The sequence below is a fragment of the Gopherus evgoodei genome, chromosome 10, assembly GCF_007399415.2.
Source record: "Gopherus evgoodei ecotype Sinaloan lineage chromosome 10, rGopEvg1_v1.p, whole genome shotgun sequence".
NCBI lineage: Eukaryota > Metazoa > Chordata > Testudines > Testudinidae > Gopherus > Gopherus evgoodei.
In genome coordinates, this window is record NC_044331.1 from 25,987,755 (window position 1) to 26,006,803 (window position 19,049).

The 19,049-nt window shown below is 50.0% G+C and overlaps 1 protein-coding gene across 4 annotated transcripts in view; it reads right to left on the reverse strand.

Moving 5' to 3' along the window:
• NEDD4 (NEDD4 E3 ubiquitin protein ligase) overlaps positions 1-19,049 on the reverse strand; it is a 121,523-nt gene that overhangs the window by 7,110 nt on the left and 95,364 nt on the right. For 3 of the 4 annotated variants that reach the window (XM_030578592.1, XM_030578594.1, XM_030578593.1), the window contains 6 exons: positions 18,963-19,017; positions 18,812-18,870; positions 18,194-18,259; positions 15,919-16,148; positions 15,142-15,263; positions 14,977-15,047 (listed from right to left, as the gene is read on the reverse strand). In XM_030578592.1, coding sequence (XP_030434452.1) covers positions 14,977-15,047; positions 15,142-15,263; positions 15,919-16,148; positions 18,194-18,259; positions 18,812-18,870; positions 18,963-19,017 — 603 coding nt within the window. Of the gene's footprint in view, positions 1-14,976; positions 15,048-15,141; positions 15,264-15,918; positions 16,149-18,193; positions 18,260-18,811; positions 18,871-18,959; positions 19,018-19,049 lie in introns of those variants that run through there. The other variant, XR_004002416.1, reaches the window with a different exon arrangement.

The window sequence follows — 19,049 nt, forward strand, 5'->3', positions numbered from 1 at the left end:
GTAAACAGAATAACTACTTATACTTGTCTGGTTAAGCCCACAGAGACAAATCACTTCCTTCAACATTGAAGACAGAAGAATTACATTTGAGGACTTCAAAAGTGAGGCACAACTCATTATTTTTTTGGAAGGTGCACCTAATGATGAAGTGATCCAAACAAGAGTGAAATTTCAAAACAAACAAGAAAAATTTGGTCAAAGAATAAAGTATTTTTTATTCTGTTTTATGGGATACTCCCATCTTCCACATCTTTGCTGGAGCTGAGGAATCCCCCATTTTCTTTCATTCACTTTAACCAGCATCCTCACATGCTAAGAACAATGGACAGTACCTACTCCCTCCCCCTGCCAATTTCAGTGCCATTCCTTTTCCATCAGCAGGATGGGAGATTGCCCACCACAAGTTACTCCCTCCCAATAAAGGCAGGTACTCTTGTTTAAAGTACTAATCATGATGGGCATAGGGTGAAAGATTAGATAAACTCTAGTACTTCATCAAGGCACAAGATCAATTCATGTATAATTGTATTCTCTAAAATATGAGTATGTTTGGGCTACTGCTTTGATTCTCCAGTCTTCAAGCAGGTGCTCCTGCTGCAGTAGAACTTTTCAAATCTCTTGCAAAATAATATGAATCTTCAAGTTTGCTATGTGACCTAAAAATCTGGAAACAGCAGATCAAGCCTGAGAATGTTAGATACAGCGGTCAGTATTTGGTCACTAGTCTTTCATTATCAAAATGATCCAACTCTGGAAGTTAGGCAGAACACACTTTATTAGATATTAAGCTATAGAATGGTTACTTACCTTATAGTGACTGTGGTTCAAGATTTGTCGTTGCCACATATTCCACTCTTGGTAAGCACACAGCCCATGAGAGTGAGATCAGATTCTTTTGAACAGAAGAGTCCGGGGGGTTGCCTAGGACCTAAGTACCTTCTCACTCACTGTAAATGAGGGCATAAAGGGCGTGGCAGCTGCAACCCTCACTCATTTACATCACCAATAAGCATCCAATACGAGAAAGACTCCAATCAGTGGGGAAGGGGAACAAGTCATGGAATCTGGGTGGACACCACATCTCAAAGAACCATCATTATTGTAAGGTAAAAGACAGTTACTCACCTTTGTAACTGTTGTTCTTCAAGATGTGTTGCTCATATCCATTCCAGTTAGGTGTGTGCGCACGCCGCGTGCACGTTCGTCGGAAGATTTTTACCCTAGCAACAATCAATGGGTCAGCTGGGTGCCCCCTGGAGTGGCGCCACCATGGCGCCGGATATATACCCCTGCCGACCCAACCGCCCCTCAGTTCCTTCTTGCCAGCTACTCCGACAGTGGGGAAGGCGGGCGGGTTTGGAATGGATATGAGCAACACATCTCGAAGAACAACAGTTACAAAGGTGAGTAACTGTCTTTTCTTCTTCGAGTGATTGCTCATATCCATTCCAGTTAGGTGATTCCCAAGCCTTACCTAGGCGGTGGGGTCGGAGTGAGATGTGGCAGAATGCAAAACTGCTGAGCCAAATGCTGCATCATCTCTAGACTGTTGAACCAGAGCATAATGCGAAGCAAAGGTGTGGACCAAGGACCAGGTAGCTGCGCGACATATTTCCTGACTGGTACGTGAGCCAGGAAGGCAGCAGATGAAGCCTGAGCCCTGGTAGAATGTGTGGTGAGATGGCCTGAGGGAACATGAGCTAAGTCATAGCAAGTGCAAATGCATGCCGTCACCCAAGCGGAGATCCTCTGGGAGGAGACAGGTAGTCCCTTAATTTGGTCTGCCACTGCAACAAAGAGTTGAGGCGATTTACGAAAGCGCTTCGTCCGTTCGATATAAAATGCGAGCGCCCTACGGACATCTAGGGAGTGCAATTGTTGTTCCCGTCGTGATGACTGCGGTTCCGGGAAGAAGACCGGAAGGAAGATGTCCTGATTGGTATGAAAGGCTGATACTACTTTAGGGAGGAACACTGGGTGTGGTCACAACTGCACCTTGTTCTTGTGAAAGACTGTATACAGTGGGTCCACTGTGTGCACCCGAAGCTCGGAGACTCGTCTGGCTGATGTAATGGCTACGAGGAAAACTGTCTTCCAGGACAGGTATAGCAGCGAGCAACTTGCCAACAGCTCGAATGGTGGAGACATAAGTCTGTTTAAGACTAGGCTGAGGTCCCAGGTAGGGGCAGGGCGGTGTACTTGGGGGTATAGGCATTCCAAGCCCTTAAGGAACCTGGAAACCATAGAGTGTGAAAACACGGAGTGGCCATTTTCTCCTGGGTGGAAGGTAGAAATGACTGCCAAGTGCACCCTCGATGATACCGCTAGGCCCTGCTGTTTGAGAGTCCAGAGGTAGTCCGGGATGGTAGGGATCGAGACCTCAATGGGAGTAACATTTTGCGTTTCGCACTAGCAGGAGAAACGCTTCCACTTGACCAAATACGTAGACCGAGTGGAAAGTTTTCTGCTACCCAGGAGTACTTGTTGCACTGGGGCAGAGCAACGTAACTCTGACTGGGTTAGCCAAGCAGGAGCCATGCCGTGAGATGAAGGGACTGCAGGTCTGGGTGGTGAAGCCTGCCGTGGTCCTGAGTTATGAGGCCTGGATGATGAGGCAAGGTGATTGGGTTGACTATCGACAGGTCGAGCAACATGGTGTACCAGTGTTGCCTGGGCCACGCAGGGGCGATCATGATCAGGCGAGCTCTGTCCCTGCAGAGCTTTAGTAGGACCTTGTGAACCAACGGGAATGGTGGAAAGGCGTAAAGTAGATGGCTCTTCCACGGAATCAGGAAGGCGTCCGAGATTGAACCCCGGGAGAGACCTTGGAAGGAGCAGTACCTCTGGCATTTCCTGTTCTCGTGGGAAGTGAAGAGGTCTATGTGGGGAAATCCCCACTTCCGGAAGACAGAATGTATAATGTCCGGACGAGTCGACCACTCGTGAGACAGGAAGGATCTGCTGAGTTGATCTGCCAGAGTGTTCCGAACTCCTGGGAGAAAGGACGCTACTAGGTCTATCGAGTGGGCTATGCAAAAGTCCCACAGTTGGATCACTAACACTGAGACACAACGGCCCTATAGGTGTTACTGGAACGCCTAGCATGCCAGGCGGACTGCTCTTAATTCTCGGACATTTATGTGTAACGCTAGCTCCTGAGACGACCAAAGGCCTTGAGTGCAAACATGTCCGAGGTGAGCACCCCAGCAGAGAGATGATGCATCCGTCGTTAGGGTCATGGAGGGCTGTGGCAGATGGAACGGCAGTCCTGCACACACCAGGGAGAGTGTCAGCCACTAGTTAAGGGAGCTTGGATGCTCGGGGGAATGGTGACTACCATGTCTATGGCGTCCCTGCTTGGGCGGTAAACCGAGGAGAGCTAAGTTTGAAGGGGACGCAGACGTAGTCTGGCATGCTTGGTCACGAATGTGCAGGCAGCCATGTGACCGAGGAGGCCGAGACAAGTGCTAGCCGAAGTTGTTGGGAAGTTTTGAAGGCTTTGTATAATTGATACTATTGCCTGAAATTGGGGTTGTGGTAAACTGGCCCTTGCGAGATTGGAGCCCAGGATGGCCCCAATGAACTCTATTCTTTGCGTGGGCACTAGAGTAGATTTCTCTAGGTTGATCATCAGGCCTAGTCGCATGAAGAGGTTCTTGACGATGCCCACATGACTGGTGACTTGGGCGTCAGAGGTCCCCCGAATGAGCCAATTGTCAAGGTACGGGAAGATATGTATTCGACGACGACGGAGGGAGGCAGCGACTACAGCCATGCATTTTGTGAATATCCGAGGGGCTGCAGAGAGGCCAAACGGAAGGACCGTAAACTGAAAATGCTGATGGTTGACCACAAACTGGAGGTACCGTTTGCGCGGAGAGTAAATGGCAATGTGGAAACATGCATCCTTCATGTCGAGGGCGGCATACCAGTCTCTGGGATCCAAAGATGGGATGATTGCCTCCAGGGATACCATGCGGAACTTCAACTTTTTCATGAACTTGTTCAGTCCTCGCAGGTCTAGGATAGGCCTGAAGCCTCCTTTCACCTTGGGAATTAGGAAATACCGGGAATAGAACCCCTTGCCCCTTAAGTCCTTCAGTTCCTCCTCTATAGCTCCCATGGCAAGGAGAGTCCATACCTCTTGCAAGAGGAATTGCTCGTGAGAGGGGTCCCTGAAGAGGGACGAGGAGGGGGGTTGGGAGGGAGGGAGTGAGTGAAATAAACTAGAGGTGGTATCCGAATTCTACCATGCATAGGACACAACGATCCGAGGTTAATTTGGTCCACGCAGGGAGGAAAGGGGAAAGGCGGTTGTAAAACTGAAAAGGATCCTGGGAGACAACTGGTACACCACCCTTGGGTGCACCTTCAAAAGTTTGGTTTGGATCCCATCGTTGACTTGGAGGGACCGTTATTCTGACCCCCTTGAGGCCCAGGCTGTCGTCTGCAGTTGCCTAGACCTCGCCTCCTGCCAAAGTCCTGTCTTCGTCTAGGCGGGGTGTAAGGGCGTTGAGGTTGGGTGCAGAAGGATCTTCGTTGAGTCTGTAGTGTATGCATCCCGAACGAACGCATAATCACCCGATTATCTTTCAGACTCTGTAGCCTAGGGTCTGTCTTCTCGGAGAAAAGACCCTGGCCATCAAATAGCAAGTCCTGGATAGTGTGCTGAAGTTCAGGTGGCAGGCCTGACACCTGAAGCCATGATATACGCCTCATGACGATTCCAGAGGCCATAGTTCTGGCTGCCAAATCGGCAGCGTCCAGCGAGGCCTGGAGAGAAGTTCTTGCCACCTTCTTTCCTTCCTCCAATAGTGCCTTAAATTCTTGGCGGGAGTCTTGCAGGACCAGCTCTGTGAATTTCCCTATCGCCTCCCAGGTGTTGTAATTATACCTGCTAAGTAGGGCTTGCTCATTTGCCACCCTGAGTTGGAGAACCCCCGCGGAGTAGATTTTACGGCCCAACAAATCCATGTGCCTAGCCTCCTTAGATTTTGGGGCAGGGGCTTGCTGGCCATGGCACTCCCATTCATTTACAGACTGTATGACCAATGAGCAGAGTGCACATACAAGTACTCGTACCCCTTAGAGGGCACCATGTACTTCCGTTCCACTCCTCTGGCCGTGGGCGGAATAGATGCCGGAGACTGCCAGATGATATCTGCCTTAGCTTGAATCGATCGAATGAACAGTAAAGCCACTCCAGTTGGTGCATCCACTGACAGTATATCTACCACGGGGTCCTCAACCTCCTCCACCTGGAGGTTTATATTCAGGGTGACGCGCCTCAGGAGGTCCTGGTATGCCCTGAGGTCAATTGGAGGTGGGCCCGATGAGGAGGTCCCCACTACCGCTTCATCCGAGGAAGAGGAAGACGAAAGGACCAGGACGAGTGGGTCCTGTACGGTCTCCTGATCATGGGGGACGTCAGGGACCGGTGGGACCTGAGGGTCTGGTGCGTGGATGGAAGCTTCCTCCGTACCTGCAGGAGGGGGGCGGCTGACAGTGGCCTCTGGCACCCGGTGTTCCGATGGAACGGAGTGTGATGTCACTGCGGGTCCACCTTGGGCTTGGTGATATGCCCAAGGTGTCCAGAAGGACCACTGATGAGGTCCCTGGTCTGGGCCGTGGGTCTCTGGAAGACTTGGCTGTGAGTATCCAAATCACGGTCGTGTGCATAGGAGGCACTGTCCGCGTGTGATGATACTGATGTGTGGCGAGACGGCCACGGAGGAGCTGAAACCACTTGGGAAGAGTCTCTGCGTCTGGTTGATCCATCTCCACACGGCACCGGAGAACGGTACAGGGCGCCATACCGGTACCAGGAATGAGACCAGGACCTGCGACCGAAGTGGTGCCGGGAGGTCGACCGGGACCTCGAAACTCTACATCAAGAGCGGCTGGGAGAGGTGCGGTGCCGTGAATGGTGCCGGGAGCTGGATCGGTGCCAAGAGTATTGGGTTGGCAAGCGCGATCTTGAACAGTGCTGTGAGTACAACCAGTACCGAGATGGAGAACGGTACCGGGACTGCGAGTGGCGTCGGGACCGAGAACGCCAGCGGGACCTCGATCGTGTCGGGTGACTTTCGGCAGTGCCGAGCGAGGATGGTCTCAGCAGGGCAGGCTTGCCTACTGATTGGATAACCCGCATTGGCGGTGCCGGGGGTTGAGGCAGCACAGGGTCTGTCAGGGCAATCAGCTCCCTTACCGTAGAGAATGTCTCCGGCATGGAGGGAACAATAAGCCCAACCACGGCCTGTGTCGGGGAGCTGTCAGGCACTGGACTCGATGGCTCTTGCGAGGCCGGAATCAACGGCGCTGAAGTTGTCGGTGCTGTGGCAGTTGTTGGTGCTGGGTGGTCCGACTTAGGCGGGTGCTCTGACTGCGACGTAGGCACAGGCGTCGCAGGAGTCTTGTGTCTCTTGACCTGTAGGGAGAGATCATGGTGCCAGGCAGGCTTCTGGGCTGGCGACGGTTGGTGCCGAGGGGCCTTCGCGGTGCCGGTGCGCTCCGGTGCTGAAGATGCACTTCTCCCCGGTGCAGAGTGTCCGGCGCTCGGTGCTGAGGGCGGAGGGGTAAGGGCTGCCTCCATCAGGAGCTGTTTGAGATGGAAGTCCCACTCCCTTTTCGTCCGCGGCTTGAAGGCCTTGCAGATGAGGCACTTGTCTGCGAGGTGGGATTCCCCCAGACACTTAAGGCAGGAGTTGTGAGGATCTCCTGTTGGCATCGGCTTGCGACAAGCTGAGCACGTTTTGAAACTCGGTGAACCGGGCATAGGCCCCAGCACCGGGTGAGGGGAAAAGGGCTAATCCCCAACCCCTCTTAACTATATACAATAACTATGTTAAAGAACTAATAAAATTAAGTAGAAATATAGAAAATTGAACTATATACACAATAACAATGAAAGAACTACGAGAAGCTAGAGAGGTGGAGATCAGCTAAGCCACGCTCCACTGTTCCAACGACCGACACAGGCAGTAAGAAGGAACTGAGGGGCAGCTGGGTCAGCAGGGGGTATATATCCGGCGCCACAGCGGCGCCACTCCAGGGGGCGCCCAGCCGACCCACTGAGTGTTGCTAGGGTAAAAATCTTCCGACGAACGTGCACGCTGCATGCGCACACCTAACTGGAATAGATATGAGCAATCACTTGAAGAAGAAATAACAGTTATCTCTCATTCTCTGAAAGACTGTGTACCCATTCCACTGTTGACAAGTAACAAGCAATTGCCACAGCACTACATGGGGAAGTGGAGGCCTACTTATGGACCGTAGAACAGCCTTACTAAAACCAGAATCTGAACTGGAAGCTTGGTTGGGTGGTTTGGTAATGACCTCCCATACCCTCTCAATGAAAGGAGAATCTGGTCCCAGTCCCACAGAAAGGTCTTGGTACCACGTATGGTAGTGGTGCTGACCTAGACAGTAGGTAGTCTATGCTGAGGAAAGGGGTCTTAGTATGAGAGTGCTCAATGCCATGACTCCCAGTGCCTATGTGGATGGTGCTGGCAATGTTGGTACCACTATATTTGGCACCAAGACTGTCTTCCTATAGATTTCGGCATCAATGTTCTTGGAATAGGAAAGGACAACTGATGTCAACTTGGATTTGCATGCCAAGCGATTGGTATGGGACTCCACCTTAAAACTTCTGGAAGATGGAGCCTTAGCAGAGGCTCTCTGTCACCAGCTCAGGACAAAGGGGTGGGAATCAGAGCCTGCTGTGATCCTGGCAGTCGGCACAGGTACAGACCCGAGAGACATTGCTATTCAAAAGAATCCAATTTCATGTGCATGAAGTGCATACGCACCAAGAATGGAATCTGTGTAGATGAACACTCAGAGAAGAAACAGACGTTAAAGTTTAAAATGGAAGTCTTGAAATATCTTCAGTGCTGATATAAAAGACGATTACTCACCTTTGTAACTGTTGTTCTTCGAGATGTGTTGCTCACATCCATTCCAGTTAGGTGTGCGCGCCGTGCGTGCACGTTCGTCGGAAACTTTTTACCCTAGCAACTCCAGCGGGCCGGCAGGTCGCCCCCTGGAGTGGCGCCGCCATGGCGCCCAATATATAACCCTGCCGGCCCGCCCGCTCCTCAGTTCCTTCTTGCCGGTGACTCCGACAGTGGGGAAGGAGGGCGGGTGTGGAATGGATGTGAGCAACACATCTCGAAGAACAACAGTTACAAAGGTGAGTAACCGTCTTTTCTTCTTCGAGTGATTGCTCACATCCATTCCAGTTAGGTGAATCCCAAGCCATACCTAGGCGGTGGGGTCGGAGTGAGAAGTTGCGGCATGGAGCACTGCAGTTCCGAAGGCCGCATCCTCTCTCGACTGCTGGACCAGGGCGTAGTGGGAAGCAAAGGTGTGGACCGATGACCAGGTCGCTGCCCGACAGATTTCCTGGATGGGCACACGGGCGAGGAAAGCCAGCGACGACGCCTGCGCCCTGGTAGAATGCGCAGTCACACGGCCCGTAGGGATATGGGCCAAGTCATAACAGGTCCTGATGCAGGACGTTACCCAAGAGGATAACCTCTGGGAGGAGACAGGAAGCCCTTTCATGCGGTCTGCTACTGCTACGAAAAGCTGGGGGGATTTGCGGAAGGGCTTGGTCCTCTCCACGTAGAATGCGAGAGCCCTACGGACATCAAGCGAGTGGAGCTGCTGCTCCCTGCCTGAGGAGTGAGGTTTCGGGAAAAAAACCGGGAGGAATATCTCTTGGTTGACGTGGAAGGCCGAGACCACCTTGGGGAGAAAGGCATGGTGTGGTCTCAGCTGCACCTTGTCCTTGTGGAAGACCGTATATGGGGGGTCCACCACAAGAGCCCGGAGTTCCGACACCCGTCTAGCTGAGGTGATAGCTACTAGAAAGGCAGTCTTCCAAGAGAGGTAAAGCAGGGAGCAAGTAGCTAACGGCTCAAAGGGGGGCCCCATGAGCCGGGACAACACCAGGTTAAGATCCCAGGTTGGAGCAGGGGGACGGACGTTAGGGAATAAACGTTCCAGCCCCTTAAGGAATCTAGACACCGTTGGGTGAGAAAAAACGGAGCGACCATCCGCACCCGGGTGAAAGGTGGAGATAGCTGCTAGGTGGACTCGCAATGACGATATGGCCAGACCTTGCCCTTTGAGGGACCAAATGTAGTCTAAGATGTCGGTTACCGAAACTTCCATAGGGCGGAGATTTCTCTCCACGCACCAACAGGAGAAGCGCTTCCACTTGGCCGAATATGTCGCTCTTATGGACGGTTTCCTGCTGCTCAAGAGCACCTCCCTCACCGGCGTGGAGCAGCGCAGCTCAGAGCCAGTCAGCCACGCAGGAGCCACGCCGCTAGGTGCAGCGACTGCAGGTCTGGGTGACAGAGGGTCCCGTGTTCCTGGGTAATCAGGTCTGGATGAAGGGGCAGGGGAACTGGGTCAGCTACGGACAGGTCCAGCAGCATGGTGTACCAGTGCTGCCTGGGCCATGCCGGGGCCACCATGATCACGTGAGCCCTGTCCCTGCGCACCTTCAGCAGGACCCTGTGGACCAGAGGGAACGGGGGAAACGCATAGTACAGGTGGGTCGACCACTGGATGAGGAAGGCATCCGCTATCGACCCGGGCTCCCTGCCCTGAAAGGAGCAGAACGCTTGGCACTTCCTGTTCCCCTTGGACGCGAAGAGGTCCACCCGGGGATAACCCCACCTCCGGAAAATGGAGAGGGCGACGTCCGGGCGAAGGGACCACTCGTGTGACAGGAAGGATCTGCTCAATCGATCCGCCAGCGTGTTCCGTACTCCGGGGAGGAAGGAAGCCCTGAGGTGAATGGAGTGGGCTACGCAAAAGTCCCAGAGTCGTATCGCCTCGTGGCACAGGGAGGAGGATCTGGTGCCGCCCTGCTTGTTGATATAGTACATGGTCGTCGTGTTGTCAGTGAACACGGCGACACAGCGACCCTGAAGCTGATGACAGAACGTTTGACAAGCAAGGCGGACCGCTCTCAACTTCCGCATGTTGATGTGTAGCCCCACCTCCTCCTGGGACCACAGGCCCTGCGTCCTCAGGGTCCCTAGGTGGGCCCCCCAGCCTAGATCTGAGGCATCCGTTGTTAGGGACACCGAGGGCTGAGGGGGGTGGAAAGGGAGACCCGCACATAACACGGACTGGTCTAGCCACCAGCCGAGAGAATCTAATACCCTCTGGGGGATTGTGACTAACATGTCTAGCGGCTGCCTTGTCGTCCTGTAATGATTGATGAGCCACAACTGGAGGGGCCTCATGCGGAGCCGCGCGTAATCGGTCACAAAGGTGCAAGCCGCCATGTGGCCTAACAGGGTTAGACATGTTCGCACTGACGTCAATGGGGCTGTCCGCAAACGTTGAACGATCGCCGACATGGTCTGGAACCGCTGCAGAGGCAGCAAGGCCCTGCCTACAGTGGCGTCCAGTACGGCCCCGATGAATTCCACCCTCTGTGTGGGAATCAGGGTGGACTTGTCTGCGTTTACCAAGAGGCCCAGACTTGCGAACATGCCGGTGATCACGCGGACATGGCTGTAGACTTGTTGTTCCGACGTGCCCCGAATCAACCAATCGTCCAGATAAGGAAACACGTGGACACGATTGCGCTGAAGATGCGCCACAACAACTGCCATGCATTTTGTAAACACTCTCGGGGCCGTGGACAGGCCAAATGGGAGGACTGCAAATTGATAATGAAGAGGCCCCACAACGAAGCGGAGGAAACGTCTGTGGCGTGGCCAAATGGCAATGTGAAAATACGCGTCCTGCATGTCGAGGGCGGCGTACCAGTCTCCCGGAGCCAGGGATGGGATAATGGTCCCCAGGGATACCATGCGGAACTTCAACTTCACCAGGTATTTGTTGAGCTCTCGCAGGTCGAGGATAGGCCTGAGGCCTCCATTGGCCTTGGGGATCAGAAAGTAGCGGGAATAAAACCCCTTGCCTTTCTCGTTTTCCGGAACCGCCTCTATAGCTCCTTTGCTGAGGAGCGTCTGCACCTCCTGCCGAAGGAATTGCTCGTGAGAGGGGTCCCTGAAGAGGGACGAGGAAGGGGGGCGGGAAGGAGGAAATGAAACAAACTGCAGGCGGTATCCCGTCTGCACCGTGCTTAAGACCCAGCGGTCCGATGTTATTTGGGACCACGCCGGGAAGAAAAACGAAAGGCGGTTGGAAAACGGGGGGGAAGGATCCATTAGGGAAACTGTTACTGCGCCCTCGGGCGCACCTTCAAAATGAAGGCTTAGGTCCAGGCGGGGGCTTAGAGGAGCCTTGGTTCTGCCCCCCTTGGTTCCCCGAATGCCTGCGCCTTCCATTCCTGCCGCGGCACCTGTTAAGGGCCTGCCGCTGGTGGAACTGGGAATACGGCCTGCGCTGTTGTTGTTGCTGTGGCCGGAAGGGTCTACGCTGCGTCACGGGAGTGTGCATCCCGAGGGACCGCATAATGACTCGGTTATCTTTCAGACTCTTGAGTCTGGGGTCTGTCTTTTCAGAGAACAAGCCCTGGCCTTCGAAAGGAAGGTCCTGTATAGTATGCTGGAGCTCCGGCGGAAGGCCGGAAACCTGCAGCCAGGAGATGCGACGCATCGTTACTCCCGACGCGAGGGTATGGGCAGCCGAGTCTGCAGCGTCCAAAGAGGCTTGCAAGGATGTGCGTGCGACCTTCTTGCCTTCATCCAAGATGGCCGCAAACTCTTGGCGAGCATCTTGTGGCAGCAGCTCCTTAAATTTGTCTGCTGCCACCCAGGAATTGAAGGCGTATCTGCTCAGCAGGGCTTGCTGGTTGGAGACCCTGAGCTGCAGCGCCCCAGCCGAGTACACCTTACGGCCGAGGAGGTCCATCCGCCTGGCTTCTCTGGATTTGGGGGCTGGAGCCTCCTGGCCATGACGCTCCTTATCGTTCACTGATTGAACCACCAGGGAACACGGAGTCGGGTGCACATGGAGATATTCGTAGCCCCTAGAAGGGGCCATGTACTTCCTCTCGACGCCCTTCGCAGTAGGAGTAATGGAGGCTGGAGACTGCCAGATGGTGTTGGCGTTGGCCTGGATGGTTCGTATGAAGGGCAGGGCGACCCTGGTGGGAGCGTCAGATGAGAGGATGGTGACAATTGGATCCTCTATCTCCGAGACCTCCTCGGCTTGCAGACTCAGATTTTGAGCTAATCGCCTGAGGAGGTCTTGGTGCGCCTGAGATCCAGCGGGGGGGGGGCTGTTGGAGGAGGTACCAGCCACCGCTTCATCCGGGGAGGAGGATGAGGAGACCCCAGGCAAGAGAGTGTCTAACTGTGGGTCTTCCTCAGCCCTCGCCTCTGCCTCAGGAGCCAAAGCGGAGTCTTGTTGCTTGGACCCTTCCTCCCCATCCGGGGAGGGAGGGGGGCGAGACAACGAGGCTTCAGGAGCCCTACGCTCCGCAGTCGCCGGCCTAGCAGGGAGCTGTTGGGGGCCCTGGGCCTGATGGTATGCCCAGGGTGTCCAGAATCCCCATTGTTGTGGGCCTTGGTCCTCCTGCGGCGGATCACTGAACAGCGCCGCCTGCCGGTCGGTGCCCAGCGCATACCCGCTGTCCGTTTGTGAGGATACGGACGGCTGTCTAGAGGGCCAAGGTGGGGCCGACCCTGGATGGTAAGGGTCTGTGCGGGTCGGCACGGAGGATCGTCACGGTGCCGGGGACCGGTGCCGGGAGTCATATCGGTGCCGAGATCGGGATCTGGACCGGGTTCTGTCACGGTGCCGGGATCCGGATCGGTACCGGGCGCTGCTTCGGTGCCGGGATCGGGACCTGCCACCAGCTCGGTGCCGGGAGGTCGACCGGGACCGGGACCTGCCACCAGCTTGGTGCTGGGAGGTCGACCGGTGCGGCGAGTAACGTCGGGACCTGCTCCTGGAATCGCGGTGCCGGTATCGGCGGCTGGAGCCTGACCGCGATCGTGTTGATGTCGACCGGCGCCGCGAGTGCGACCGGTACCGCTGAGGGGAGCGGTGCCGGGACTGCGAGCGGCGGCGGAATCTGGAGCGACCATGACGTCGGGACCTGGATCATGAACGAGAGTCCCGAGACGGTGCCGACATCATGGGCTTGCCTCTGGACACGACCCGCACCGGAGGTACCGGGGGTGGCAGCCGAGTGGGCTCAGTCAGGGCTATGAGGTCCCGAGCCGAGGCGAAGGTCTCCGGTGTGGATGGGACCACCATCTCAACCCCAGATCTCATGGGGGAGCTCGGTGGCACCGGACTCGATGGACCCGCCGGGCCCGGAGTCGACGGTGCCGGTGGCGCCGCGGCTGATGTCGAGGCCGGGCGCTCTAGCCGGGTCTGCCTGGCCGGAGTAGCGGACTTCGACGGCCTTGGCTCTGTCTCCGGTGCCGGAGAAGGTCGGTGCCGGGGAGTCTTCTCTGTGCCGGTGCGATCCGGTGCCGGCGCCGAGATCGCGGCCTGCGAAGCCGTCGGGTCAAGTGCCGCCTCCATAAGGAGAGTTCGGAGTCTTTGATCCCTCTCCTTCTTTGTCCTTGGCTTAAAAGCCTTGCAGATGCGGCACTTGTCGGATCTGTGCGATTCCCCCAGGCACTTCAGGAACGCTTCGTGGGGATCGCTGGTAGGCATGGGCTTCTTGCAGGCCGCACACTGCTTGAAGCCCGGCGAAACAGGCATGAGCCTGGCGCCGGGTGCCGGGAAGGGCTAAGCCCCCGGCGAAGAACTATTTACAAACTGCTTAACTTAACTACTACTTAACAATCTAATTAACAACTACAATAGTACTAGAGATAAACGATAGATAACTAGGAGAGCTAGGGACGTGGAGGACAGCTATGCCGCGCTCCACAGTTCCAACGACCGACACGGCGGTAAGAAGGAACTGAGGAGCGGGCGGGCCGGCAGGGTTATATATGGGCGCCATGGCGGCGCCACTCCAGGGGGCGACCTGCCGGCCCGCTGGAGTTGCTAGGGTAAAAAGTTTCCGACGAACGTGCACGCGCGGCACACACACCTAACTGGAATGGATGTGAGCAATCACTCGAAGAAGAACATAAGATTGTGTACAAAACATCTTATCACAATGTTGTGACCTTACATTTTAGCCTTTTCTGGAGTATTCTTCTCTCCTATATTGCTAGGCATAACTATAAAGGGTCTGAGAACGTAAAGCATTCAGAGCATGCAATAGTACAAAAAAAGATGGAATCCCATAAAGGATGAAATTTTAAGGCAAGACCTTTGTTACTGTTGGAACAAAAAGATTCCAGATACATGATACTGCCAATGGTCTATTTATATTACTATTCTGTGTATATTAACCGTATGTATTACAGAAAAGAACAGTGACACTGAATAGTGTATTCTAAACAGAATACTCTAAAACAACTGTTCTAGATGGGACCCATGAACAATCCAGATGCTGTTACTAGAAAAATATTTTCCATAATGTGCCATCTAGTTCCCAAAGATGGAACCCAAAGGAACCTTAATGTAAGACCTTTATTACTATGGGAACAAAAACTGTAATAAAAGACAACACTTTGCATTTATGACATTTATTCTAAGCATCTCAGAATACTTTGTATTAATTAAGCTACCCAATATCCTGGTGTGGAAGGTATATACTGCTTTTGATAATCATACGTCAGAAAATAAGTAGTGAACTAGGAATAAGACAGGAAACCCAACTCTTGGTCCTCTATGATAAGACATTAAACCACATTGCTGTCCTAGAAATAATTTAAGTGAACATCACAGATGGTTCAAAGTTTCCAAGTGAGCTTAAATGACTTAGTAGCTTACATCCCAGTGACTTTTTGTGGGCCTCAGGCTTCTAAGCCACTTCAACATCTATGAAAATTTTACCCGTATTTCGTTTTAAAAAGCGAGGAGCTAAGGATTCAAAGTGTACATTTGTATTTAGTATTCAAAAACTTTTAGTGTAAAGACTAAAACTTAACATGCATGATGGCAGCAGAATTTACATACCACAGATTCCATATCATGAAGTGTTATTGGTTTTTGAAGCATCATCTTGTAAAAAGGTCGAATAAAAAAGCCTCGAAAGAGTAAAAAGAGTATTCAAGTTAGAAAAATCAAATTCAAAACCACAATATTGATCTGCATACTGTATTATGCAGAATAAATACTAACCATCCAGCAGCTTGCCATGGTAAACGGCCATTCCAGCTACACGTCCTATAAACTTGAAGTATGAGAGATGATCTTCATTGCACAATCCAGAGTTTGGATTTATCTGCAGAGTGTAGTTATCCCTAAGAGGAAGAAAACACCACTTGCAAAATTTTGCATGAACAATTACCACAGCTAATGATTTGAAAGAAATCTTAGTATCGCTCATAAAAACCACGTGGTTTATAGAGTTACTAATTTAATATTAAAGCATGTTAAGTGCAGGCAACAGTAAATTTAATAGGACTGAAGTTTCAAAACACCAACAGAAACCATCAGTAAAGTCATTGCCCCACTGAAGAAAATGGTAAAACTATTTTAATGGGATCAGGGTTTCACCCTGTGTGTTTTGTTTGTTACTGTTAAATCCCTCTTGGCTGAACAAATTTGTTCAGCCGTTTCTGTAAAGTCAGGATGGACACCAGCATTAATTCAAGAAGAAATGTTATTGTTTGTTCTAAATATATAGCCAATCATGAATGTTATAAAAAATTATAGGAACAGAGACATTGGCTGCAAACTGACACTTGTCTGTACGAAGACTATGAAGATTCCTTTCAGACTAATAGCAAAATATAGCACTATGGTTTCTGGGACAGCACAATATTCTCTTGCTGAGCCAACAGTAGCATATACCAAAACTTCCTTAAAATTATAACAATATTTGCAGCATTTAAGTTCATGTTGGAGATTAAACTGAAGCTACTTCCCCCAACCTGTATTTTCCTTTTTACTTACGTGGCAGAATATTCAAACAATCCATAATAGGGATTAAACATTTCTTTAGAGAGAAGGAAGAACCATTCTCTGGCCACTCCTCCATAATCTAAGCCTTTTTCACCATCAAACTCAATCCAGAGTCTTGCTTTAAGGAAATCTGCTCTCTTTACAGCTATAATTCTTCTGTAAGAATCTTCAAGGATTGTTGCACGGTGAAGTTTCATTTCAAATCTGTTTGGAATATCACTCTGAAAAGGAATAAGAAAAATAGGAGACCTGAATAATCAACACTGCACTTGGCCGTGCAAAAATCAAAAGATGACATGCATGCCACTTTATTTCAATAGTATGTTCTGTGGATATGCAACATAATATGGTTGAAAAGATGGCTATTTTCAGAAGATTTGACCAGCATGGAGAGTCCTGTACACCAAGTTCTACTCCCCATTAAGGAAGTAGTATGTTAAAATAAATATTTACTGTGATTGAGCATCTGCTTTGTTGTTAAAAGCATATCCAAGTGTATAATGCTTTAATACTGTACAATAATTACATCATTCGTTCAGACTAACCTCAAACATTTTAATTTCATCTGCTTTCATAAAGCATTTTGCTCACAGGCTTTTTCTATTAATTATTCCAATTTCTAGTTCACTGCCCTAAGATCTTCCTCTCCTTTTGCATATGGCATGCAGGCCCATATTATTACAAAAAAAATCCAGTTTGTTTGTGGTGATTAATAAGACTACCAGTGAACACTTTATTTCATTCTTAAGGAATATGATTGTCACAAACAGATACGATTCTGTTGCATGGCTGAGCTCACTATCACTTCCCAGATTAGGACCATGCTGTATAAAATGCAGTCTGGGCTTGCTAGACCAGGTGCACATAACAGAATGAAGTATAGCTCATGTAGAATTTCTTCCAGTTGCTTTTCTGTTCAGAAAACATAAGCTTGAAAGGTTAGGGAAGTTATTTTGCTTTCACAAGTGAAGTACATCTAACCTAAATTTTTCATACTGATGGAAAAAACATGTTCTGGTTGGCCAATCTGCATACATTATTTAATATTATTTGCATGTCAGCTTGTTCTTGCCACTCATTTTTGCTTCATGCTCATAATCCACACAATATTTTTGCTTTGAACATGTGTAACTTTGGTCTTGTGGTAAACATGAGATTTTAAGGCCAGAAACGACCATTATGATCTTATAGTCTGACTCCTGAATAATAGTGGTCATGGAGTCACTCCCAATAATTTATGCTATCAAGCCCATAACTTTTGTTTGAGCTGCACAATATCTTTTAGACAGACATCCAACCCTGATTTAAAATACATAGTGGAGAATCCACCATATCCCTAGGTAAGTTGCTCCAATGGTTAGTTACCCTCACAGTTTAAAACAAGTGCCTTCCCCCTAGTCTAAGCTGTTTAGTTGCATCTTCCAACCACTGGCTATCTTATGCCTTTTTGTGCTAAACAATTATCTACTATCAAAAATCTCTTCTCGGTGTCATAAGGAATACAGGTAATGATATGCCTAGTATGGCTATCAAACCAAGTGCCCTGATATCAGATGGCACCCTAGCACCAAAATTTTCACTTTGTTTTTTCAGTTTTCAACAGAGCACATACAATAAGTTCAGTCATTTTCAATGCAGGCCCTACCTTAAGGCTTGTCTACACAGTGTGGTAAAGTGCATTAGAGGGATGTGAATTTTAAAATGTACCAAAATGTTGCACACTAACTGGGCCATGTAGTCCCTGATGGCACAAACTAAAAGTTCTCAAGTGCACGTTAACATACTCCAGTATCAACATCCCTCTAGTCCATATTGCTGAACTGTGTGGACAAGCCCTTAATCCACATTTACAAAGATGGAGCAGGTAGGGATGGGGGAAATCATGACCACCAAGGAGCTGGTTATGGCTCCTTGATTCTCAGAGACTCTGCACTACCCAGACTTCCTGCACTGGCTATAATAGCCTTAGGAATGCTCTTAGGTTAGTTGAGAGTTATCAGAACACAGCCTGCTACAGCCATACTTCCTCCCCCTACCCCTCCCCGACATGCTCTTTATGCTAGTGTCAAGAGGGAGAGGTCAAGCACATTGGGTTTATGCCATCCGAAAGCTCCCGACGGGAAAAACTGTCAGCTGCCTGATCTGGCTGCTTTCTAGCCCTCATATGTTGCTCTTGCAATGGAGTAAGCACTGGAAAATCTGGCCTATTGAGTTTATATTGATAGAGGTTTTTCATGGTTTTATAAGGTATTAATAGACCACTAACCTGCTTCTTCAACTTCTTTCTGAAGAATTCATACTTTCGTTTATAATCCCTGGAATAAGGCACAGCCTTCGAACAAACAAGTAAAAAAAGATACCTCATTACTAAAAAAAAAAAAATATTTTAAAACTGAAATCCTGTCTGAAATTGTAATTTGCAATTAGTATTGCTGACAGTTTTATCTGTCATATTAAGTATCACAGCTAGGAAGTTAGTTTCCTTTTGGAACAGAAATAAATTTCTTTTAAAGAAAAAGTTTCATCTTCTGCAAGCTTATGTTAGGTCAAAGATTAAATTCATTTTATTCTGCACAGCACAGCTAAATATCACACAAACAGAGTTGATCAGTAACTTCAAAAATATTGCTTTCTCTATTGAGGAAATTCTCTGCTTTTCATATGGACTCAATGTTTCTTCTTCATTTAAAGATTATTTCTAAGGGATAACAGATCTAGAAATACAGATATTTCATTTTCAGATATGCCTTCTCAAGTCTGTTATGTTCAAGCACTACAGAAATCAGGCATTCGAGACTAAATATTTGAGAATAGTGGTAAAATTTCATTTAACTTCTGTTAATATTTTTTTCAAAAATATAAAAATCTCTATAAAAAGTCTTACTGGTCCAGATATTGCTACATTCTGCAATCGAGGATCTTCCCATTGTGTTTTTTTTGTATCTGCAAGACATTTTTTAAGTTAGTGTCACCAATTTAGATCTGATTCAGTAATGAATTACATAACTTACAAGGAGATACTATATTGTACATACTGTGGTTTATATAGAATATTCTTCCATCTGTGTGAGTTCTCTCTTCCCATCCTGGCTGTAAGAAGAGTAATCTTTTAATACTAATTC